This window comes from Arvicanthis niloticus, chromosome 14 (assembly GCF_011762505.2).
Source record: "Arvicanthis niloticus isolate mArvNil1 chromosome 14, mArvNil1.pat.X, whole genome shotgun sequence".
NCBI classification, from domain to species: domain Eukaryota; kingdom Metazoa; phylum Chordata; class Mammalia; order Rodentia; family Muridae; genus Arvicanthis; species Arvicanthis niloticus.
Window position 1 is genome coordinate 48,470,081 of NC_047671.1, and position 26,798 is coordinate 48,496,878.

Consider the following 26,798-nt stretch of genomic DNA (forward strand, 5'->3'; position numbering starts at 1 on the left):
CTGGTTAGCCTATTGATTTGGGTTGAGTCTCACATAGAGGGAGGTGGCACTATAAACAACTACATTAAGAAACTGAGCCGTCTGTCTCTGTCCCAATCCATCAGCTTTCAGCCTTTAAATATCTGGAGAAGCAGAGGGGAGCTGCAGTTCTGGGGGTTTTTTGGTTGGTTGGTTGGCTGGCTGGTTGGTTTTGTTTTTTAAGCTAACTTTTGAGGAGGTGAATAGGTAGTGACGTTTATTATTTAAAACTTACATCCTAAAAGCCTTAGAGTCTGTCACTGGACTAATGTGGCTTCTCCAGTATGTGTGGGTACTTTAACTGCTCCTCAGTTGGGAAAGCAGCCTAGGCCGACAACAAGCTTTCCGAGTTTCTCCACCTACTTCTGACCTGAGCTGATTTCAATTCTCTGAATCTTTGGAGAATAAATCTCACAACTGTAGCCAAAGGTCAGATGTAGAACAAAACTAACCTAGTAGTATCAAGGTGGCAAAGGAGCCAGAAGAGGAGCAAGGAGAACAGACCTGGCCTAGTGTACAGCCCGCTCTTGTAATAGTGGAGAGGGGATGGATGGTTGCACTGAGGTGGTTGCCTGCCAGTGAGAAGCTCAGCAGCAGGAAATCAAGGTCTTCTTCACCAACTGTAATTCCACCCTCCCCTCTTCCTTTCCTGTTCATTCAGAATTGACCACCTGGAGAGAGAACTCTGTGCTTCTGACATTCTGTGAAAAACCAAAGGACAGTTCTCTGTTCACAAGACTACTGATACATGATGAGCAACAGAAAGAGATTGTCTTCTGTCTTTACTAGTTCAGGAAAACTTCAACCAGGAACACACAAGACCTCTAGGCAGAAAGCTCAAACCAAAATCAAAGGATGTTTGTCTGAATAAACGGAAAGATGTTCACAGTTCTTGGAGAAGAGGATGAGATTACAGATAATAGAAATAACATTGCAAGTACATGGGGAAAGGATGGCAACTGTCACTGAAAAATGGACAGAGGACATGAGCAAGCCGTTAAGAGAAGAGGATGCCCAGAGGACTGGCAGGCAATATGAGCAGACACTCAAAACTCTTTGCTTACCAGAGAAAGATATGTGCTACCATGTAAACATATTAGACAAGTAAGAAGTCACAGGCTGAGTAATACAGCTGGCAGGAATGGGGAAATGTACATGCAGGGCTAATGGAACTACAGACTGAGGTTACTTAACTAAGCCTATCATGGACTAGCAATTGGACCAGGAAGTATAACCTCAGGAATGCATCACACAAGGTCACATCATAGAGATGGCCTGTGGCGACGAGAACTTCAGAGATGAATACAGCTGAGGACATAAGAGCACATCTCTTCAAAACCAGATGATACACCTTAGAGTGGGTAGCAGGCAGGGGCACCATCTAGATCACAAGGAATGATGTGGATGGCTCCCAGCACATGCTGAAGGGACAAAGACAGATCAGAACAAGGCATATAGTTTAAGAACACGGCTAGAGAGCAGGTGCATTTTTACAAGAAATGTGCTTTAAAAGTGCAAAGTAGAATAGTGGCCTAAAGGGTAAATTGAAGTACACAGAAGGAAAAGAGATAGAAGAGAACAAATAAAACATAAAATGGAAGATTCACTGTTGGGAGCCGACTTTAGCAGAAAGCGGCTAGATCAACTTTGCAGCCATCTGGAACCATATACCCTGACGAAAGATTTGGTTTTCAATAGCCTACAACAGCTGAAACACACTCTGATATCCCACATATTTTGTGTTGCTGTTTACTGCCCCCAGCTGCAAGGTGCACGTGGTAGTCACGCCTGCAAGGCAATGCAGTTCACGTGCTGTCCACGTGCTATCTACGCCATACATGCCTGTAAGGCACACGTGCTATCCACGCCTGCAAAGCATTGCAGTGCACGTGCTGTCCACGCTATAGACGCCTGTAAGGCTTACGTCATATCAACACCTGCAAGGCACGTGGTATCCACGCGCCTACAAGGCACGTGGCAAAAGCCTATAAATAGCTCAGAATTCCCTTCAATAAACGAGACTTGATCAGAATCTCTGTCTTGTCTCCATTCTTCGCGTCTCTTCCCCTTTATCCCCACTCTCTCTCTCGCTAGACCCTGACCCTCGGACCGGAACGGGCAGTACGGGCTGCAACAGTTTGGCGTCCAACATCAGGCTCCAGTAAGCGCAACAGTTTGGTGCCCAAGCGTGGGGGGTTCGCGACAATTCACGACAATAATGTGCAGGGAAGGAAGATACAGGCTCTCTACCTGAGACCTAAAGAGAGCATGCGGAAGACAGAACAAAGGGAGCCACACAGAAGTGTACCTGTCTTGTCTGTAGCCGTCTCCTCTTTGGCAAGTGAGCACTGTGAGAGTACAGCAACCAACAGATGCCATTTACAAGTTGGTTTAATAGCCACAGGCACTGGATTCCCTGAGAGAAACTTCAGGGTCAAAGTAACAAATTCTGACAAGTCCACAAAAGAATTCCCACCAGCTATCTGTCCCCTCTGAACAGGCTGGCTCTATGACAAGAGGTTTGCATTCAAACTTCCACCAAAACGTTTGAGAAAACAAAATACCTACATAAATTATATTTGCATACTAACAATTTGGAATTTGATCAGACACGCAATACTTAATCCTTAAATTCCTATCAGATTGACTTCTTACCTTTAAGAGAACTTAAACTGGGGCATTAAAAAAAATGGTAGAAAGACCAACACCCTAAGCAATAGGGAGTGCTGTGTGTGTCAGATGAGCCCAGTAAGGATGAAGAGAGACAACAGTGTCAAGGTGTGGGCTGGAGCTAAGTGGTAGAGAATCTGCCCGGCATACTCAAGGCCCTGGGTTCAATTCCTCAACAGGAGGGAGGTAAGAAATGGCATGATATGGCAGAAGATACTAATACCAAGAAAGGAAGACAACACCAACCCAGATCACTAATCCATCGCCAGCCTGGAAGTCAATGAATAGCAAAACAAAATGAAACAGTCTTGAAAAGGTGGCTACTATTTTTCATTCTATCACTATCTCTCCTTCTTCCTACATAAAGTGTATTCCACAACCTACACAAGCGAATCCCCTCAGTCTGTGAGTAACAAGAGGCAGAAGCAGATGCTCCAGCAGAGTCTGCATTTCTCATTGAGGACTCTGCACCATCCTTTGTTCAAGAAAGTAGAATAAACTTGTCTTGTGCTCAGGAATACAACCACTGGGTAAAATTTAGGCTAACTTGTGTCCTGGGAGGTTATTAGTCTCAATGTCTTCATCTACAAGTCAAGCCAAAGGTTCCCAACAAACTTGGTCTAATAAACCTCTAGTACCTGACACATATTAAGTGGTTAGTAACAGCTCTGGCTGTAAAATACTTTAACAGCAGACAATGTAGTTTACATGGAAACACACTAGTAACCTAACATCCCAGAAAGCCACCCTCCATCCTGATTTAGTATTTGATGATCAATGTAGCTTAAGACACTTTCCTATCAAACACCTAGATCAGTCCCATGACTCCTCCCTTTATTTTGTTCCACTGCCCTTATTGTTAAAATTCAGTGATCTGCTGCAAGCATCAAACATTAAGATCTTCCTCATTCAATTTTTTTCTTCTTTTCACATATCTGTGTGTGTGGTATGTTTGTTTGTGTGTGTGTTTGTGTGTGTGTCTGCACTTGCATGTGTGTGGGGGTGTGTACAGTGTGTTTGTGCATTTGCATATGTGTGGGGTGTATGTGTGTGTGCAGTGTGTGTGTGCATTTGCATATGTGTGGGTGTATGTGTGTGTGCAGTGTGTGTGCATTTGCATGTGTGTGTGCGGTGTGTGTGTACATTTGCATTTGTGTGGAGTGTGTGTGTGTGGTATGTTTATGTGTGTGTACAGTGTGTGTGTACTTACATGTGTGTGCAGTGTGTGTGTGTGCAGTGTGTGTGTGTGTGCAGTGTGTGTGTGCATTTGCATGTGTGTGGGGTGTGTGTGCATAAGGAACCCAAGGTTGTTGCCTGGAAAATTCCTGGCTCATTCTTCTAGGTTATCCTTTGAAGCAAGATCTATTAATCAAACCCAGAGCTTTCCAACTAACCTAGCTTCATTGGCCAGCTTGCTCAGAGATCCTTTGTTTCTGCCTTCAAGGTCTGGGATAACAACTGGCTACCACACCCACTAACATGTTTGTGGGCTCCACAAATCTGAACCCCACTCCTCTTGCTTTGTTAAAGTACCCTGACTGCTGAGTCATTGCCACAGCCCTCCTGTCTCGGTTTCTCCCTCTGTTGCTGTGATAAAATACTCTGAGATAAAAGCAACTTAAAAAACTAAATTTAGGGCTCAGAGATAGCTCAAAGGTTAAAAGCACTGGCTGCTCTTCCAGAGGTTCTGAATTCAATTCCCAGAAACCATATGGTAGCATATAACCATCCATAATGAAATCTGGTGGCCTTTTCTAGCACTCAGGCATGCATGCAGACAGACCATGTATACATAATAATACATAATAAATAAACCTTAAAACGACAAAGTTTATTTGGCACATAATTTTGAGTTACAGTTTAGCAGTTTAACTTGAAGTAACTAGTCACATTACATTCACAGTCAAGAGCAGAGAGCAAGGAATGACTGAAATTCACAGTATTTTGCTCCTTTTCTTCATTTCATTCATTCCAGGGTCTCACCCACAAAACAGTGCTGCCACATTCAGAGAGGGTCTCCTCAACCTCAATTAACTAATCCAATCAATCAATTAATTAATCCAATTAAACTCTCTTGCAGGCATCCCCACTGCTAACAGAACCTATGCATTTCTTTACAGAGGCTCCCTCCCTAAGTGATTCTACAAACTCTGACTTCTTGTTAAAGGATGCAACTACTCTGAAATTTACTCCATGTAACAGATTCCTTAATGCTGCTCTTTTGCATTTTAAAGAGTTTTGTACTTTAGAAAAGATCACTGAGTCAAAGACTAGCCACTTCCGGAAAACTTCCAAACATACTCCTGAAACAGTTGTGGACCAGCAGGACAATTAGCATGCCCACCAATAAAATCATTTCAGATGGAATGTTCCAATCTCTTGACACTCACATGAGAAGTAGGTTCATAAAGTCAACAGGTGCAATACACATGCAGCATTGAGCTGTCTGAATGTACTCATCTCCACAGCACTTGGAGGATCTTGGAGTCTTTACTAAGAAGCTCTATGTCCCTGCCTGAGGCCAGGATGGGAAGATGCTCTCTCAGCCAGCTGGCTATTCATACTTCCCAGTGACTTCCCTAATTTCCCCTGAGAAGCCTTCCCACTCCCATTTCATACAATATTCTAGAAATGTTTGTCATAGTGTATTGTTTTTCCTTGGGGGGCACACAACATACTCACTGGACAGTATCTTTCCTGAGAATCTGACTCTTCACTTCACATCCTACAGACAGCATCCAGAAGGCCCCTTATTGTTGACTCCTTCATCTCCAGAGCTGGTCTGTCTTCTGGCCTGGGCCTTCATTTGCTCCACCACCAAGGCACACTGCATCCTTCTATGCTTCTTCACTGAGTTTTGCTCCCTACCCCTTAGCCAAAGTTAACCCCAGACACTTCAAACAATCTACTTAAATTGAAGTTGGGGGACAAACTTTTTTGTTTCCTTGAATATTTACTTAAAATGTTTTCCTTACTCCATTTTTGAAGAGAAAACAAAACCAAACCTATTTTTTTCTCTCAAAACAAAGAGTACAATCTTGTCAGTTGTGGTCATTACAAGTCACTTAATGTTTTATCTGTATCTTCTGGCAATGGCTGAAAATATAGCCAGGTTGGTACAGTGCTTGGTTTTCATCTGCAAGTGCTGGGTTCAAGTCCCAGCACTGCAGAAACTAAGTGTCAGAGTTACATCCATTATCTCAGCACTCAGTAGGGAGGCAGAAGGGTCAGAAGTTCATCCCTGGCTGGGTATTTGAGGCCACCCTGGGCTAAAGACATTTTGTTTATTTTTTGTTGTTTTAATCTTTTGGCAAAGTATCTCAGAAAGAAACATCTGTTTCATAATGGCTAACAGTTTTCACAAAAGAAGAGAAGGAGGAAGAGGAGGAGGAAGAAGAGGAGGAGGAAGAGGAGGAAGAAGAGGAGGAGGAGCAGCAACAACAAGAAGTGAAAAGGTTCACACTTCTGTCTACCCAGAGAGAGGCTGCTCTGCTGCACCCCCACCTCCCCACCCCACCCCCACCCCCACCTCCCCACCCCACCCCCACCCCCACCCCCACCCCAGATCTCCTGACACTACTGCAGTTCAGGGCAGGGTTTTTTTAGAGCAAAGCTGAGGCTGGAGTCATAGTTTCCTTTCTGCCCTTGTTTTTTGTCTTATGCACCAAGGAGATCATCAGGTTGCAGTACTTGCCCAGCAGGCATTCCCTCTAATCCCCTTACCTTCACAGTCACAGGTGCCCCCAGGATGCTACAGCACAGAGCTGGCCTGCAGCAGGAAAGTGCTGTGTTCAACAGAGGCTGCCACTGACCTCCATCAAAGAACAGTATAGTATCTCCTTCCCTCTCTAAGCTTTCTTCTCAAAGAGCCACACAGGAAACAGAATTAGCAAGCCATCATCCAGCCCACCTTAGCTACTGCCCTTGCAAGGATGGCAGACTGTGCCAGAGGCTTTGGCTCTCAGGTTGCTGGTTACTAAGCCACTTATAAGTGGTGACTGGAGCTACCATCTTAATAAGACCTGCGACCACCATGTGAGAGGATGCTTACAAGAACACCACAGAAAGCATGAAGGGTTGTTTAAATGCAAGAGGTCACTACACTCTGGCTAATCTTGCTCTGGAATAACCCTCTGAAGTGTGGCTGACTCAACATGCCCATGGCACCTCCTGGTGGCTCAGCCCTGATGTGGCAACTTCGCAAAACCTCCCCTCATGCCCCCCAACTCTGCAGACAGTTAGCCAAGTATCATACTTACTCCCTTCACTCTGGCTGTCTTTGTTGGAGTTGTAGACCTGAAAAATAGAAATAGAAATTTACTTTATGTACACTTTATACAAGCCTACAGACTCACTGCAGAAAACCCAAAGAAGGAAGGCAATTTCTGCTCCCTGGCCCCTGAGTAAGAACCCCCTCAGTAATGCCATACTGCCCAGCATGCACTTAGCCGTTCTCAAATAAGCATGGATCAGAACCACCCTGTGGAACGGTATAGTGTGTGGGTGGTGTGGTGGTAGTGGGTTATCTCACCTTTCTTAAATGGCAAATAAACTGATTTGTATACACACAGACACACACACACAGAGTCACACAGACACATTAGAAGAGAACTGAAAGTTACAGATCATTAAGCATTAACTGCACACAAGACAATGCCCTCAGCATTTCATAGACATGATCTGTCTACACCACAGCCATGCTTGGCAGAGTGATACACTGTTGTACAACGGGAAAAGGTGAGATGAGGCTTCATAGCTGGTTAGTGGCAGACTGCTGAGTGCTAACCCTGGAGGTAAGGCCAGATCCCTTTTATTCTGTATGTACATTAAAATTTTATAGTGAGACACTATTACATTTACAACACAACTTCTTAAACAGTTGATAGAAATCATCTAAGAGACAGTGGTCCGACGGTAAGAAGGGAAATTTTTCACTATAGAGAAGACAGTGGCATACTGTAAAAGTCAGCTAGCTGTTCTATAAAGGACAAGATAGGAAACAGTCAATAGTAAAAAAAGTACCAACATGTACTTAAATATCAGGAGAGAAAACAATTTTTTACAAAATTAAAAATTCAACTTTTTTTGGAAAAAAAAAAAAAAACCCAAAAAACAAAAAAACCCTGTCTAATTAGCAGAACCTTCTTTGCCTATGCTGCTAAGGGAGGCTGGCATTCCATTTCTCTGGGATCCAAAGACAGGTCTCTATCTTGTCAATTGCAAAAATTATTCTGTAAATATCACATATGGCCCATAGTCCACAAAGGGTGGGCTGGGCTTGGCTGCTGGCCACAGACTGCCTATTCCTGAAGTGTGCGGATATTATAAGTAGTAGAGTGAAACCTCTACTTAAGAAAACAATCCCAGTGCCAAATCCGCCCGTGTAGGTATGGAAAGGCCTGGGAGGAAGCTGGCATCATAACTTACATATCTACTTATCTATTCAACTGTCCCTGAGGATTCTTTTGGTCATTCTCAGCCGAGAACACTTGTTTAATCTCTAAAAGAACTAAGACAAGCATTTCTGAAAACTTAGCATTAAAACCCCGGAAGATGAGTTTTCCACTAAGAAATGCAGAGGAATGGCTAGTCAGGGGTGAGGCAATGGGCTCAAGTGGCCAACAGCCTGTCTTACCTTCTCTGGCCCTTTATGGCTCTGTCTAGAAGTTGCCTGAGAATGTCAGACCCCAAATCCAAGAGATCATCCTGCTTTATTATATATCACATATATTATTATATTTATTCTCTATAGAAGACTGAAGATACACAGCCACTTAAAGATCAGGGGACAAGCATAAAAGTAGCTTCAGAGCTTAAGAAGGATGCTCTGGTGCCTCAGTCTCCACCAGTGTGCACACTTAAAAGTCCGAGAGACACAGCATCACAATAATGATGGCTTTGGCCTGGACTTCCCCCACCATTACATCATTGGCTGGATCCTATTAGTTCATCTCAAAGACAGGGGTGATACTAGTTGCTTGGCATACACCTACCCTGCCTGCCGTGAACATCCAGTGAAATTATATCAAGAATAGACTGCTGCAGCTCAAGGCAAAGGAGGGTGCTTTGTCCTGTGATTCTGCCACAAAGAATGGCTCACCCTTCACAGACTTTGGAAAAGACAAAACCCCACAAAGTCTAGGTGAAGGCCACCATGGAGGCTGTGCTGATTCCTCTCTGAAACAAAGCCGCAGGTGGCTCTTTGAGCACATTCATCACTGGGATAAATGAAGTGTCTAGACTCGATCTGCATTTGCTAATGGATTTCTGTGGCACTGCACAAAGGTGACAGAGGGACTTGGAGGGCAGCAGGGACTCTAAGTAGCCAAATGCCATGTCCTTTGGCTTCCATGAGTTTTATTCAAGTGGTTATTAAATAAGGGATACTGGTTTTGAAACCTTTCCAGTCCTCAGCAATTCTGTTGCTTGTGTTAACAAATGCCACAGTCTGGCAGTGATTTAGGTGCCACAGATAAAGAAGGGCAGCATCTAGGAGCTCTGCTCACATGGGACTTTCCTACCAGGGAAGAAAAGAAATTTACAAATACGATTCCTTCACATATTGACAAGTACAATGGAGTTTCGCAAAGGAGGCATGGTGGGTGTAGTATGGGGGAACGCTCCCCTGGAGAGAAAACATCTCCATGAGTTTAGATGATAAAAGAGGAAGGTCTAGGTCCTCATGTCCAGTAAGAGCTGTTTTATGGAGGCAGAAGGTCAGTGTGGCTGGCAACCACCGCAAGCCATGCAACCATGAAGACTAAGGACAAAGCTGTGAGGTGCGGCCAGGTCCCTGCTCAGGGAGTGAAATGGCTGGCCGGGTATTATCCCCAACCAGTGACCCATCCCAACTACACTCAACAACCTTGGAAAGCTGAGTAAGGGCAACGCAGGAGGAGACAGCATTTTGGCAAATTTGCTTGTTTCTCCTTCCAGTCCTCCTTGATCATTGCATTTCTCCAATTAAATCCAAACAATCTATCCAAGAGAAACTTGTTCAGATTGTAAAAGCAAAATCTAAAAGGAATAGTGAAACTCAGGGCTTTCAGCTCTCCTTAATTACGAGGAAAAACCATGCCAAAATACTAACCTTCCAGGGTTCCTGAGTCTCAGGAGACTCCTGCCTGGAACACCCAAGTACATTGAGTTGGAGAGGTGTGATCAATGAGCCAAAGACACCGAAAGCATGTGCTACCCCATCCTCCAAGGCCACACCATTAATCTCTGTCTGGTCTGGGTAAATGAGCCAAAGACAATGGGTTTTGAAATAAGACTAACAACCAATCCTGCCAGGACTATGTGATCACATGACCCAACAAGGTAGCCCAGGGCAGGCAGCAACTTCATGATAGATAATAGCTTGGAAACAGCACAATCATCCCAAGCAGTCATGAAGTCCCCATCTTGACAGCATCCAATGCTTGAAAGGCCAAACGGATTAGCTTTAGTGTCACTATCATTGTACATGTATGGGACCTGACGGCAACAATGACGATGATGACGGTAATAAAGTTAAAGTGATATCAAGAGCAGCCAGAACAAGTGAGTCATAAGAACAATAATTTACTGTTGAGTCAGAGAGAAGATGAAACTGGGGATGTTCATGAGACCCCAGCCTGACATAACCGCCGCCTGCCAATGCATCCCACTGGCTGCCAATGTGGAAGTGACACTGCATGTCCTCTCAGAAACAGAAAACTCCATCTGTGACAAATCACCATGCCGGCAAAGCAGGACTCTCTTACAGACACAGGGCCCTGCAGGTGCCCATGTCCTTACCCAGAAACTACAGTGGAGGAACAATTTAATAAATCACAAGATGCAGAAAGCCTGCATATGCTTTCTCTGCCACAAATGTGATTTGGCAATATATTTCCTAAACTGCTGAGCCAATTCAACCTACATGTCCCTAGAGAATTTCTACAAAATGTATACATTCATTTGGATTCTCAGAATTGTTCTGTGGGTAAACTTCTGGTGCCATTATCTAAGTCATATCGACAAAGCAGAGACAGGCACTTCTTTAAAAATATATGAATGAAGGCATACGTAGAACAGTAATTTGTGAACCAATCTGACTTTTCCTTTGGCTGCATAGCTGCATTAGCACTTGGTCACACACTTCAGAACAAACTATACAAATGAAGGCATTAGAAAAATAGGCTCATGGGCAAACTTATTTAAAACTATTGTTTCAACCAACATGTCAACTAGCCCGGACCCATGGAGGCTATCAGAGACTAAGCCAGCAACCAAAGAATGCACACTGAGGTCTCCAGCTCGTGTGCGTGCGTGCGCACACACACACACATATGACAGATGTGCATCTCAGTCTCCATGTGGGTCCCCCAACAATAGGAGCAGAGGCGTCTCCTAAAGCTATTGCCTGTCTGCAGAAGCCATTCCCCAAATGGGCTTCCTTGTCTGGCCTCAGTGGGAGAAGATGCACCTAACACTACAGAAACCTGATGTACTAGAGTGGGAGGGGGATACCCGGGAGAAGGGGAGGGAGATGAGGGGAAGGGAGTCTGTGAGGGGGTACCAGATGGGGAAGACAGCAATCAGGATGTAAAATGAATATATAAATTAATTAATGAAAAAAACAATTAAAATATATATTTTATTATTGAAAACCCCTATGGTTTCTACATGAACTACATTGTTTTACCTAAACTCAGCCCCAAACTCTGACTCCTTAAGGCCTCTTCCAAGTAGCCTAAGATATGTGAGTTCACCCCATCTGACTGTCCCCTGATATACCATTGTGGGGATACAATAAACAAGGTATTAGATAACATCTTTGAACAGTGCTCAGGAGGGTTCTGTATCACTGGACATCTTGTCTAGCTGAGATATGCTCCCTCTGTGCTACCCTAGAACTGTTGAGCCCTCTGCTTCATATCCTAATACTGTGATTACAAGTATGCACGCCCACACCTGCCCTTGCTTGAACTTGCACTTTTGTGTTATTTGCTCCTCAGTGGAACAAGTTCATAGTAATCTGTCATAGGTCAAACTCCAGCTCTACCATTTGCACACACATCACTATATATTCCTAGGCCTCAGTCTTGTTATCTGTAAAAGGGGAATAATAGGAGCTAGAGAGATAATCCAGCCATTAAAATCACTTGCTAATCTTAAAAAGGACCTGTGCTCAATTCCAACTTGTAGCACCCAATTATGGTGGCTCACAATGTCTGTAAATCCAGTTCCAGGGAATCTAACACCCTCTTCTGACCTCTGCAGGCACCAGGCATGCATGTGGTACACAGACACACATGCAGGCAAAATATTCATGCACATAAAATAAATAAATAAAATAATTCTTGGAGGTGAATACTAATCTTAACAATCTCTTAGGGTTTTATGAGAATTGAGTGAAATCATGACTGAAGAATACTTTACCCAGAGAATGCAAACTTGATTGGGCTCAGAGGCTTCTACAAAGGGTGATGCCAGCACGAGTACTACCATTACTCACCTTCTCTTTACATGTCTGCTTAAAACAGACAAGCAAACAGGAACCTTCTTTCCTGAGAGTGAAGTTATCACTTACTGGGTAAATGGCTAAGGGTGGAGTGCAGTTTGAGCCTAGCGGTCTGATCTCGTAAACAATGTTATACACCTAAGAGACACTAACTAAAAAATGAAGAGAGAAAGACCATCTAAGGCCAACTTTTAAAGAAACTATTTTTAATTCTTTTACACAGCTTTCCAAACTAAAACAACCACCACCCACCACCATTTTTTTTTTCCTCAACCTGATTAGATGGTAGGTCCTGTAGTCAGAATTTGCATGAGTTGATATACTTCATGCTTGAGCACATGGGGAACCACACTGGGGCTATGGCACAGACTCACACAGGCTCCTTACCATCCCAAGCTGATACAGCCAGTAAGTCACAGAACCAGAATTAAAGAAGGCTGGGCCTTCTACACAAAAGTCTGTACTCAGCCAGCCACAGCATCTACATGTAGTCCAGCTTGACAAATAGCTTGGCGATTAATAAGGGGAGGGGTGAGCTAATCAGAATTAGAATGCAAGTAGCACAACCATTGTGTAAGCACACACTTTCCACCCATTTATACATACCAGTAATTTTACAAACTTCCCATTAGTACAAGTTTGGCAATAAATAATGAAAACCACAACCAACCTGAGGCCATCTAGGATGCCCCCAAGAAAATCCTTCCTAAAAATGATGAACACACAAAGAAAGCTGGCCAGCAATGGCAAGAGGAGTTAGTGAGGGATTCTCAGCAGAACGACTGGGTACAGACCATTTTAGAGACTTGTAATGTCACCTGTGAGAAGTAACCAGTCAGGCTCCATGCATTTGTGGGATGCCACCCATAAAATCCCATAAAGATGGGAATTGTTTGATCTACGGAGACCTCTCTGTTCAGGGATGGCCACATGGAAAAATGTTTAAGGAGTAGCCATGCCTGAAGCAGGGGTGGATAAAGCCAGTTTGAGCAACTTAAAATAAAGAAGGATGAATCGCTACTAGAAAAGACGAAGCTTAGAAACGGAAAGTATCCATGCCCCACTCCTCACAAACGTGCCTCTCGTTCCTTCAGGCTGAGTGACAGACATGCTCAAAAATCAGAAGAAACTTGCAGAAGAAGCTCTTGCTTCTCTTCCATTCCTCAGTGGGCAACCTACCCTTGATGCTCCCACTCCAGAGCTACGGTATTGCACTCACGATCCCAGGGAGGCTCCCTCAAAAGTAAAGCCAATAAAAACATATTTGACAGTACTTTGCAAGAATCTGACCCTGAAAAACCATCAAATCCCAGCTCTTGTCCAGCAGAACTACATATAATAGAGTTCAGTAGCTAGCATGCAGCAGGCTGCTCAAAATGCATTGGTTGGGAGGATAGGTTTTAAGTGCAAGGATTTAAAAAAAAAAAAAAAAAAAAGATCCCCTCCCCCCCATCCCTGTGTTAGAGTTGATGCAGATAGAGTTTTATCTAGACCTAAAAACTAAGCCAGGTCTACCATTTCCTGGGGACTGTGCCTCATTCTTCTGGAAAAATTCTCTAGGAATCTGTACTTGACAGGGGAATGTAAATATAGAACTCCATACTTATTACAAGAAAATAAAAAACAGGTTTTTCTTATTTGGCTTAACTCAAAGTTATCAAACTCCCTTCCAAAGCTATTTACTCTTATGGCTCATTGCTTCATGTTGGGTCCACATCCTGCAGGTGACAAAGGCAGCAGAGGGTTGTGGAGTCCAGAGTGCCACTGGGGAGTTCTAGGATGAGGGCTGAGAAAGGGGCTGTCTGCATGATGGTGTTAAGTCTCCTTTCCTATGCAATCATAAGCAACTCGGGACTCAGGCAGTCTCATGAAAGGAACACAGCAAAAGGTAGACCAGATGACTGAACTCCTACAGCCATGGAAAGTCTGTTGACAACCTCTGAAGTCTTTTTGTACACCAACACAACAGCATGTGATGCATAAAGCTTGCTGCTTGCTGTTCATTGTGACTATGACAGGGATGATGGATAGAAAATAAGCTTAGTTTCCCATTAATTCAAGCATTACCAGCTAGTTTGTACCTTCAGAGACAAAAGCCTTCTCTCTTTGAATTATTACTCAGCCACATTAGAAGAAAACAAATAGCACCTGCAGCTCCCACTGCTGCTCAGTGCCTGCACTCCTCTTTTACATGGCTTCATCTTTACATCCCGAGAGAAACCACAGCCCCAAGTCTGAATGTTTTACATGGGGCAGACCCTGACTGCATCTTCAGGTTCACCATGTGACCCAGACTCTAAAATCTAGTACATGGGATTCATGCAAAGTGAAATCCAGCCAGTAGCATTTGATTTTACTATTTCAATAACAACAACATTCACCACCATTGAAAAGGAAGACATACTATATTGCTAAAGGAATGAGATACATATCTAAAGCTTTATGAACAAATCCACCATCATGGAAGTAAAGTGTAAGTAAAACGGGCCAGGCAAATGTAAGGAAAGCCACAATATGAAGGGACACTGGATTCCAGTATCATTTAAGCCTACTCATCTAAATATGCACAGGGTTCATTCTTGATCTTCCCACAGTGAGCCAGAAACATCTAATTCTTTTAAAAATTGTGACCCAGTGGCTTACATCCAAGAGTTGTGGGACAAAACCGAAGCAACAGCAAAACTCCCAGGAGAAAACATCCCATTGCTATCACTTGTCTGGAACTAATTTCTTACCCCGTTTCTTTCTCCAGTGCCCTAAGTCAGATTTTCTTTGACTTTCCACTTGGACTTCGATATTGGCCTTCCCTCAAGACTTACTGACTCCATTGTCTCTGACACTGCTCTACTGTGAGGCACATATCACTCTTGTAAGATGTTTCTCTAAGTCACAGCTTTGGTTGAAGAAAAGTCTTCAAGATGTCACAGTATCAGTGTTCAAATTTCCAAGGGTTGCTGTGTGGAAGACAGAGACACTTCCCCAAATGAACTGAAGGTGAAGGAAAGGCGGAGTGCAAGTGTCTGTACGTCACTGGTGGTGCAGAGCTCTTCATGTCCCCTACGACACTAGGGCTGATGTGGGGTCACTCTTACAGGACTGAACTTGTCTTCATTTAGAGGCAACCCTTGGTATTCCTGGGTTGATGCATGTTGATGAATTAGGGGGAGTTAATCATGTTAGAGGCCTTGGGCAAATTACAGAACAGGGGGGAATTAGTTTTGGTGAGACAGTTAGGTGGGAGATGTGAACTGTGGCCTTAAGAGACTTCACAGTAATGCCTGGCTCTACCACTTTCAAGTGCTGTGTCCTTGGATGATCATCTGACATTTCTGAGTCTGTTTTCTCATTGTAAAGTAGAGCTAAGAGACAACACTTTATGAGAGCATTGTAAGAATTAAAAATAACTCTCCTGGAGTCTGAAGGCACTCCAAATGTTATTTGCCTTTGCCTGCGCTTTCCACAGGGCTTCCTAACTGCCTTGAGGTTCACAGACCACCCTAATGGTTCCCTTCTTTGACCTCTTACAGCACCTACAGTCAGTTCTACAGAACTTAACACTTCCAAGTACAGACTTTCATTCTTCTACTGTGTGTATGGGAAATGGGGTAGGAGGAAATGGCACAATTTCCAAATACAGTGCCAAGCATGGAATCAGTGTCCAAGAGATTATTCATAGAGGACAGGGTGGGCTTAAGGTAACATTCCTCCTTCTCTTTGGCTCAGAAGCAAGACTTAAAAAGCTGGGTGAGAGGATTTTCAGTGGTATGTTAAAGCCTTCCCTTTTTGAGTGCAGCTGGCACTTGGGCTTCTCAGTGTGAGACATCACTATTTAAGGTGATGTAATTTCCAAAGGAGAGGTAGGACAGTGCCCCCTGGGGCATACAGGTAGCAAGTGACCAGCAGAGACTAGGGATAAGGTAGCCTTTCTTTCCACTTGTTTCTAGTCCTGGAGATTTAAGCACGAGGAGAAGGTTTCTGCAATTATTTACCCTGATTGTTGTGGGTACATCCCTGCTCCCTGCTTTGATTTGTTTGTTGCATAAATACTGTTACCATAGTTATAATTCAGGAAGCTTTGTTGTTTGACCTCAGGAAAAACTTGATCTCAAATCAGGATAACACCACAGCAGACCATCAGGGGGTAGGAGCTGCCAAATTCCTTCAAGCTTCTAGAAGGAACTACTGTATTTTGGGCAACAAGCAAAGGAAACAGTGTGCTGCAGTGTTATGCAATTTCCTTGCATTTCATATTCAGAAATCCTAAAAACCCCTGAACAAGCAACTTCTCTAGCTTTCAACGGAAGATCAGTATCTCAGCCAATATAAATAAAAACTGGTTGCAAAGGAGGAAAAAAGAAATCTGTGTTCAAGTCAAGAAAAGATTTCAGGGACAATTTAAAGGCAGCAGAAAAAACACACACTGAATCCTTCTTTGCTTTCATGTGATATGGAAAGCAGTGGAATCACTCCAGGACATTCATACATCTGGGACGAAACCACCCAGCCTTGGAAACAGACCCAGTTCCCTGGCCATCCAGCCTCATGCATTCTTCTTTTGGCAACTACACTCTGTTCTCCCTCCATAAACCAACCTCCTCCAATACAGTTGAGAATGTACAGTCAGTGTGGACAGTAATGGGCACCATTAGATCCCAACAATCTACTATGGAAATTCTCAAACACACAGGAAAGTCTAAGAGCAGGCTCATACCCAACACTTGCGGTTGCTGTTTCTGTTGGGTTTGCTTCCACCCACCATCATGACACAGCTGTAGATTCTTTGATAAGCACTGAGGTCAGTAACTGGCGTTAAAACACTCCAGTGTGCACAATATTTGCTAAAGTTTAATATTCATCAATCTTTTAAAATAAAATTTACACGTTAAGAAATAAGTACACTATGCCAATCATAAACTGTAACAATTTTATATATCCATGTAAGCTAAGCTACTATCAAGACGGAAACATTTTCACCACCTGTAACATGAGTTCTCTCATGGCACTACCAAGAACTCCCATCACCTCCCAAGTTAACAGACCTTTCTTCAAACACACACATACACACACACACACACACACACACACACACACACAGTGTGTTGTTTTTCTCTGTCATAAAAGTAAAACCAAACATCATATATTCTCAGTTATTTTGTTTGACTCTGTAATTTTTTTGTGATTTATCCATGCTGTGGTATGAATCAATGTTTTTACACCAATCTTACTTCTGAATATTTTACTATTGAATTATCACCAGTTACTGTTTGTTTGTTTTATGGTGTTGCTGTATACTAAGTCTGTGCTTAAGTATCATAAATAAGGCCACTTCAAATATTTTTCTGCAAGTATTTGCGAGAGCACACATGCTCATTTCTCTTGAATACCCAAGGGTAGAACTAGTGAATTACAGGTTATAATATTGTTTATTATCAAATAGAAAACTTTCTCTAGTGTGGTTGTACTGATATTAACCACTTGAGTGGTTAATTTTAGCCTTTTCTTGTAAGTGAGGGAATAAACCCTGCTTGTTTTCTGTGCACTTCCCTGTTGTTTGTAGCAAGCACTTTTTCATGTGCTCATTCAGTATTCTTAGCTTTCCTTCACGATGTGTCCAAATCTTCTGTGTGTCTTTTGAGTTGGGTTGGTCTATTAATGCAGAGCTTTACAAACTCTCTGGACTTGGCATTTGTGTGGTGTATGTTTTACCAACCCTTTCTGCCATCCTGCAGGTTAGCCTATGAATTTCTTAATGTGACCTTCTGATAGACACAAGTTTTTAATTTTAAGAAAGTCAATTTTTGGGTCCCTGCTTTCTTCTGTGTCCTATGAAGAAACATTTGTCAGTCTAAGATTGCTAAGATCTCACTGTATTTCCTTCTGATGACTTTTTAGTTTTGGCCTTTATGCTTCAGATCCATCTTGAATTAATTCCCCCTTAGTTACTGAAGTTTGTAAACATAGCTCAATAATACCTCATGTTTGAAATTCACTGGCTTAAAAATAAAACTTCAGGTTGAGCATAGTGATGCACACCTTTAATCCTAGCACTTAGAGGGCAGAGGCAGGTAGATCTCTGTAAATCAGATGTCATGCAACTATATAGTGAGTTCCAGGCCAGCCAGGGCTACATAGTGAGACCCTACCTCAAAAAACTACAAATAAATAATAAAACTCTAGGGATAAGAAGAACTAGCCTATTTAGCTTCTCTTTTCCTTTTCTCTCCTGCCTCCCCTTCTACCTCTCCCAGAAGGTTATGTAACTCTGGAATACACTCATAGAAGCCTTAGCAACTCCCACAGCATTGACAATGCCTGAAGCTACTCTGTACTGTTTCATCTTACAGAACAAATGGTACACACTAAGTCCACAGGTGCCTGAGGCTAATTTTCAGGATGTTCTTTTGACTATATGGCTACCTGTAGTTGTGGTCTGGAGGGAGTTGTGAAAGTTGACATGTTTGGTCATCTTGATTAGTGAGTCACTGACTGACTAGATGCCCTAAAGAAGCCTCTCTGTCTCTGAAACATATTTTAACTAATGTATTGGAAGGAGCCTTAAAATAGGCCAACTCTGATATTCTAAACTATTATGTCCTGTCATATTTAATATCCCATCATCAGGAATGAATCACTTTAAGTCTTAGAGGGCTCTCTGTGCACTTGAGAGTTTAATATTGCACTGGGAGGACAAACCGTCAATCCCACCAGCAAAAAGCTAAGTTGAGATTTGCTAGCAGGTGGTTAGGAGTGAAAAGGAATGAGGAAGAAGAAAGAGAGGCTGGGTGGAGACTGCTGACAAAAGACCACTCAACTTACCAAACCATGTGAACCAAACAGATCAGGGGTGGGACTGCAAAATTGTACAGGCACTATTGTGCTCAGTGTAGTAGTCCCTCAGGATGATGGGAATCAATCTATATCAAGATCCAGCTATACCACTCTTGAGCATATATCCAAAGGAGAGACACTTCATCCTACCACAAAGACACTTGCTCAACCATATTTATTGCTGCTGTATTCATGATAACTAAAAAACTGAAAACAACCTAGATTTCCACCAACAGATGAATGGATAAAGAAAATGTGGTACCTTTACACAATATAATAGAACTCAGCCATTAAAAATGGAAATGTGAAATTTTCAGGTAAATGGATAGAACAAGAATGTCATCCTGAGTGAGGTAACCCAGACCCAGAAAGACAACTATGGTATATATTCACTTATCTATGGATATTGGCTGCTAAGTCACAAGCAAGCTACAACCCATAGAACCACAGAAGTTATATATATATATATATATATATAAACTATAGGGGGAGAGATAGATTTCCCTTGGAAGGGGAAATAGAATAGATAGTTATGTATGGATAGAATCAGGAACTGGAATGGGAGGATCAAGCAGAAATGAACAGGGAAGAGAAAATGAAAGAGGGAATAAGAAGAGAGACAGCTAAAATCAAGGGCCATTTGATTGGTAGTGTAGAAACCTAATACAGTAGAAGCTTCTTGAAATATATACATATATAAGGACAATCTAAATGAAATAGCCAAATGACAGAAGAGAGAGCCCCAACTAGACATATGTCACCAATCAAAACTTTCAGTTCTGAAAATGAGTTACAGTTAGTTGAGTCATTGCCCAAAGGGGTCCCATGGGAACCTCCAAACAGCCTAGGTGTTCGTTGAGGCTATAGGTTCCTCTCTACAAACTGACATCAAAGCCCTGGTGCTGAAGACAACTCCTATGTAACTCACTAAGCATGGGGAAGTCAAGCTGTCACCTAAATAAAGCCTTCACTCCCATGGCCAGTGTTCTTGGTATTACAAGGTACTCTGCATGCTACCAAAGGAGAAATAGAAACAACCCAGCTAAAATCCTTCAATCTACGATAGAGTCCTGCCTGCAAGATATCCACAAAGCTTGTGGGAGTAACCAACCAATATCTGATTTAATTTAAAGTCTATTCCATGAAATAGAACCCATATCTGATGCTGCTTAGGTGACTAAGAACCTGAGACTAGATAGATAGCCCAGGAATCTAGGGGAAAATCAAATACTACTGATAAAAAAAAAAAAAAAAAAAAACAAACCCAAAAAACAAAAACAAAACAACAACAACAAACACATCACATCGATATAAAATGATGACTCCTAATAACATTCTGCTATACTCATAGATCAGTGCCTTGCTTAGCCTTCTTCAAAGAAGCTTTCTTCTGCAGCAGATGGGAATAAGATAGAGACCCAAAGACAGGCTTTAAAAGACAGGGTGAGAAACTAGGAACACTGGGCTCTAAATGAGATTTCTCTATCAAATCCTCTCTCCTTGAAGCTAGAGAACCACCCCATCCCAAAGGAAGAGGAGGTGGAAAGAATATACGAGTCAGAGTGGATGATGAATGCCAAGGGAAAAAGGCCTTCTAAACACAGCAGGACTGACATAGATGTAAATTCACAGAGACTGGGTCTACACACACCGAGCCTGCAAGGGTCTACACCATATGGGATCCTATGGCTAAAGGGAGAACTGGACATGTTCTCCCATTCCTAACCCAGAAACTATCTCCAATCAATAACTACTTGCAAATGAAAATTTAGTTTTCTCCAAGGGAGTCTCACTGGGGAAACAAACTACTTTAAAGGTAGGCCACATGCCCAGCAGCAGATGGCCAATAGAAAAGAACTCAATGACATCATGGGAAGTTCTTTGTCTCAGAATGTCATGTCAGGGCTTCTTATCTTTCTTTTAATTTTATATTTAGATGATGATGATGATGATTTTACCCCACAGATCCTTCGTATATGTATTATGGCTTCTGGTTTTGCATTTTATGGGATTCCTGAGTGTGAAAAAAATGTGTTTCTGTGTCTGTATCTGTTTCTTGTGACTTTTCTTGGGCTCTTTTGTTGGTTTTATACTATTCTGATTCGTCTTTGTTTGTTTGTTTTACCTTATTATATTTTATTTTATTATCATCCCTTAGATGCCTATTTGTTTTCTAAAGAGAGACAGAAAAAAGGTGTATCTGGATGGGAGGGGAGGTAGGAGGAGCTGGAAGGAGTAGAGAGAGGGGAAACTATAATTAGAATACATTGTATGTAAAAAACATTTTCAATAATAGAAAAAATAGCAGACCTGGATAGAAGAGGCCTTTATAAAGTTCACATTGAAAGTACAAAGTAGGGATCCCCAAGTTAGCTCAACATGTTAAAGCATTTACCACACAACCCTAGCAACCTGCATTCACTCCTTGGAACCCAACATGGAAGGAGTGACTCAAACCCACAAATTTGTCTCCCGACTACCACATGTACATCCACACAGATGTAGTAGATCCTGTTCCTAAGGTCTGGGAGCCTCTGATTATAATATTTTTATAATATTTTCATTAACTGATCAATACAAAACCTTGGTTTTTGTGTGTTTTTGTCTAAAGACAGCTACTTAATACTTGCTTTTTGCTCATTAATATCAAATTCATAGCCAGCAGCATACTAATTCCCAAGCAAAGCTCATCCAAGGTGTACTAGCATACAATGTCAAAAGCCTCAAAACAGCCTTCTTCCACTTAAAAACCATAAGAGCACTTGAATACTACGCATAAGAGACCAACTTAAATGAAAACATCACCAAGAGAAAACAGGAACATTTTAAAATGGCACTAAATGGACCAGAAAAAGGACAATTATCTCCAGGTGGAGAGCTGAGAGCAGAAAGTAAAGTATCATCTTATACAAGATGGGGACATGCCCATTGGAGAAATCACATCTCAGCAGTCTACACATGCCTACCCATGAGACAGCACAAAGGTGACTTCACGGTCATGATTAATGGAAAGAACTATCCATGTGAGGATATAAGTATGAGGTAGACACATGACATTATATATTTTCATAAATATACACATATAAACATATATTTATAAAGGTTTTGAGAAGACAGCTGTATTCATGCACTCAAACATTATCTTGTGTCTATTTCATGAGACTGCAACAGAGCTAAGTCTTTCCAACAGACTTCTGTAAGATGACATGTATACTCCACTCCACTATTTTCTAGATGGTTGTACCAATGTATGCTCCAAACAGAGCATTAAGAGTTACATTAACCACCCCTTAAAAGTTCTCAAACCTTCTTCCTCAGACCTCTTCTCTCTCACTCCATAGAGAGAGCTGGACGTTTCAAAGATTCTCGAAGCTCCCGTCATGGGTGTCTCACTTCTAGACCTGCGACTCTAAACTCTCCCTGATCACCTCAGCAGACTGGAAATTTCCCTAAGTCTCAAACCCAGCCTCCACTTCTACGAGTATTGCATCTTGTATGTCAGCCCCTCGTCACCCTATTCTTAAGATGGTATCATCTAAAAAAAAAAAAAAAAAAAAAAAAAAATTACACAGTGGCAGCGGAGTGGCCGGCACAGTGCCAGGCACTTAAGAAATGCTACAGAAAGAAATGCACAGTCATCAACATCGACCTGGTCTAGGTACTGCTTTTACCCCAGTAACCTGAGCCTAAAAATTTAAAGATCTGCATCTTTATTTCCACCTCAGACTGGATGCTCATAACTGGATTTTGCCTTTAACAAGATGGTCAAGGCACTTAGTCTGAAATCCCAGGTCTCCCACGTGGAAGGGGAGCATCAGAGGCTTGACATGCCACAATAATTTTTACCTTTCTGCCCTCTCCTGGTCTTCACACTCCTCATGTGATTACAACTCTAAAATCACTTTTGTCCAAAACTTTTCCTGGTCTTATCACTTCTTACAGCATAATGTCCAGACTTTTCTGTGAAGCCTCCTCTGACAAGTTGACCTTAATATCTCTCATCTGGCTTCTCAATTTCACCTTATAAACAGAATTGTGCAACTACTGACTATTTTTTAGGTTTGCTCCATGATTTCCTACATGTTCTCATTCCCACCAACTTGCTGAAAAAGCCCTTCCCTCCTCTGCTGCCTGAGCACACCCCCTTCAGCACCCTGCTTGTGTATGCTTCTCTTGGAATGCTGCCTTTGGCTCCCCAGTCTCAGGCCACCTCTTCATTTTAGTACGCAGTGTGCATGGCTAACAGTGATCTTCCACACTGAAATAATAGCAAAGCAGTAGGCTATCCCCATAGAGCCCCGAAGGCCTTGCACATAGTAGGTATTTATCAGACATTAGATGGATGACACAATGAACCAAGGACCCAGAAAATGCTAAACATGTACAACCCAGGATCCATTTCCAACTTTAAAAGGTGCCAATCAAATCACCCAAGCGGTTATGTAATTTAAAATGAACTTAAGACTTAAAGGAGCACTTCAAATCCGGGAAGAGCAAACTGCCATCTGCCTACTGGCATTTTAAGCACTAAACTGCTCACTTACAGCTGTGTTCACACCAAGTAAATTAAGCATTCAGCAGCCGAGCCAAGCACAGACTTCTAGCAGTGCCTGCCTCCTGTCAGGAATGGGCAGAGCAGAGTGTGACCACTCACAGGCCTCTGCAATTCAGAGGCTGTCACATGTCCCAGGATTGTGGCAACTCACTCTGATCCCAATCAGGGTTCATTTCAAGCCACAGGAAATAATGAATTATTCAAAAAACAGGGTTGTGATGTCAACAACCATTTGAGAGAAGAAAAAAGGTAAATTTTGCCTTACTTTATACTCTGATACCAAAATAGAAACCAGGTGCACATCAATTTTAGAGTGGAGATTCATTCAAGGAAAGACAGAAAAAATCAAGTCGGAAAATGGACCCAAAGAGAAAATGTGGACAAATGACAAACTTCTTGCAGAAAAATATTCATTAATCATTAAAATAGCCAAAGTCAACAAAGAAATCAAATGGTAACACTGGTGATCACTTTCCTTTTTGAGAGTAAATTATTTTAAAAATCAGCAGTCTCTAGAATAGACGTGGGCTTAGAGTGGACAGTCCTTTATGAGGCTCTTTATGGAAAAGAACCCCAGAGATGAGCAGATGTGCTCAGCACGCAGATTAATTCTATGAATTCATACTATACCAAGAATCCTGCAGGGAGTCCACTGAGACGTGGTGCTAGCTGGACAATTCCCCTGCACAGGGATGTGGAGTCCTCTGAGATATGACACTGGATGCATAAGTCCCCTGTGTAGGAGACGTTATGTGCTCCAGCCCTGCCCACACTTGCCTGGTCTGTAATGTTTAAACCGAAAAGACAGACACCCTCCCATTTCTACACATCCCCCATCCATCCTGAACGAAGCCAGCAGCCATGTGTAGGGATCACAGTCCTGATCTCACGCCACTATTCTGAATCATAGGGATAAGCAAAATGATTGTCCTCATTAAGAAGGAGCCCATACTTTACTGCCAGTGCAGGCATCCCCAGAGCTCCAGAGCTGAGCAGGCCTGGGCAGGCAGCCAGCCATCTGCTCCAGTAACTTATGTAACTTGTTGGGGTTTCCACCTTCGCCTTGAGGGAAGAGAAGGGAAGTCCAAGGCAGGAAACATACTTATATCTAGCCACCACTCCACCATGCCTGAACAGCCTGCTAAGCATTTTGATCACGGGTTTTGTTTTTCTTTGGGGTTTTTTTTTTTTTGTTGTTGTTGTTGTTGTTGTTTATTTTTGTTGTTGTTGTTCAGCTTTCAAGACAGGAATAGGCTGCTTACATGCAGCAGCTGGGGAAAAGACAACTTGTGGTCAAATAGATTGGAGAAAAGATTACTGAATGGCTAAGAGTTCATTGCCTGTCAGCAAACTACACTGCAACATTCAAAGAAGCCCAGGACAGAAAGTAGGAGCTGCCTGCTTAGCTGAGGTTGAAGTGGAAAGGGCCAGGCTGGATGTGCTGGTACCATGGGTAAATAATACATACCTTCTACCAACATCTCAACAACATCTCAACATCTCAACAAGGCATCTCAACGAGCCATGGGGAATAGTTCTGGTCAAGAGGCAAGAAAGCAGAGAGGAAGAAGCAAATGGTCCTTTTAAGTGGAAAGACTATAGAAAGATCACTTGATTGAGGATAATTCTGCCCTTGAAGGAAGAAGTCTACAATAGTTTTCATGGGCACACTCGGGCCTTCAAAACACTTGCAATCATTTCCTTACACTTCAGGCTTGCTGGATTCAGGGGGTCTAGTATCAAGTGTAACCCATGCTTCACCACTTGTGTGCAGGCACTAGTGGAGGAAGACTGCATTTGACTGCATGTGTGCTGCTGAAGTTCTGTAAACCTGGCCCAGCAGCCAAGTACATGAGAAGAGTGGATTTGTACCCAAGTTCAAATGATGCACCTAACAAAATCAATGATAATTCCTGAACATCCTCTGGTAGAAAACCCACACTGATACTTCCAAGACTATACCATAAGGTGTCAGTTCTAGTCCCAACAGGTGTCGTTTACTTCCCGATATCCTTAGGTCTCCCTTCCTCCACCTCCCTTTACACAGCATTATTTTATCAAAAGACAAAAAATATGGCACGCTTTTATTCCTCCAAAAATAATCTATGGCAGTGTGGTAGAGTGATGACATCTACAAGTGCTGACTGGGGAGACCTGGCTAGTCTTTCTGTCATTCAGCTTCTTTGCATTGCTCTCTCCAGTATTTTACCCAGAAAACTTTCAAAGGTTAAAATAACAGCAAACTTCCTTTGTGGTACAAGGTTCCAGGATTAACACTGCAATGGTTATCATTTGTTGACTGCCCAGTGAGTGACAATCACTGCATCAGGTGACTTCACAGGTTACCTCAGGGAAATATTCTGAGAATGCCATTAAGTCAGTGTCAAAATCATCCCACTCAACAGATAAGAATCCAGGTCAAGAGCTGATTGAAATTCTCGGGGATGAGGCCCGAGTTTAAACCAGATAGTCTGACATCAGGTTACTGTTCTTGGCCATCATTCTACACAGGTGTTTCTGTACTTGTTTAAAGTAGATTAACAGCAGGAAGGGATACTGGATAACCCTTGCTGTGTATTTTATAGATGGGGACATAAGCAGAAATGCATAGTGCACCTTTTTCCACAGGGAGTCATAATTCTTTATCAATGGAGAAGAGAGACCAACAACGGAAAGGAAAATTTGGGGCGGCAATGCTTCTGTACAAAAGGACACCCTTTCACCAAGACAAACCACAGATGGACTTGGCAAGACAAAAGCTAACCCTGTCCCAATTCCTGCAGATAATAAGAACTCATGCTATGTTATGGGAAAACCTGCTAGAATTCAGGAACAAAAAGGAAAATATTCTCAAGATTTGGGGGATCACTGAAAATAAGTCCATGTGGTCAGGAGGCATAAGGCTGTGACCTAGTAACTCTGTGGGTGATCTGTCCACCTGGCTGGCTATAGGCTCAGGCCAGCATTCAAGGTGCTGCCTGCTCCTTCATGCTTGTGGACACAGCAGAACACCTGGCACCAGGAGACTGGCTGAAAGGCACTGGTGACTACACCCTGGAACAGCTGACTTGCTGACTTCCGCAGTGAATTTCTGTGGTCATGGGAGGCTGGAGAGCAACTGCCTTCAAACAGGCAGAGTGTAGAATGCCTTTGCTTCCTCTCCCTACCACCTTCTTTTTTATGTCCTAACCCAAGGATAGCTGTGAACATCTGCAGATGCAGCTTTAGAGGGAACTGAGA

The 26,798-nt window shown here is 42.6% G+C and overlaps 1 protein-coding gene across 4 annotated transcripts in view; it reads right to left on the bottom strand.

Moving 5' to 3' along the window:
* Arhgap26 (Rho GTPase activating protein 26) overlaps window positions 1-26,798 on the bottom strand; it is a 387,815-nt gene that overhangs the window by 169,433 nt on the left and 191,584 nt on the right. For all 4 annotated transcript variants that reach the window (XM_034518108.2, XM_076912737.1, XM_076912736.1 and 1 more), the window contains exon 12: window positions 6,948-6,984. In XM_034518108.2, the coding sequence (XP_034373999.1) occupies window positions 6,948-6,984 (37 nt within the window). The remainder of the gene's footprint in view (window positions 1-6,947; window positions 6,985-26,798) is intronic.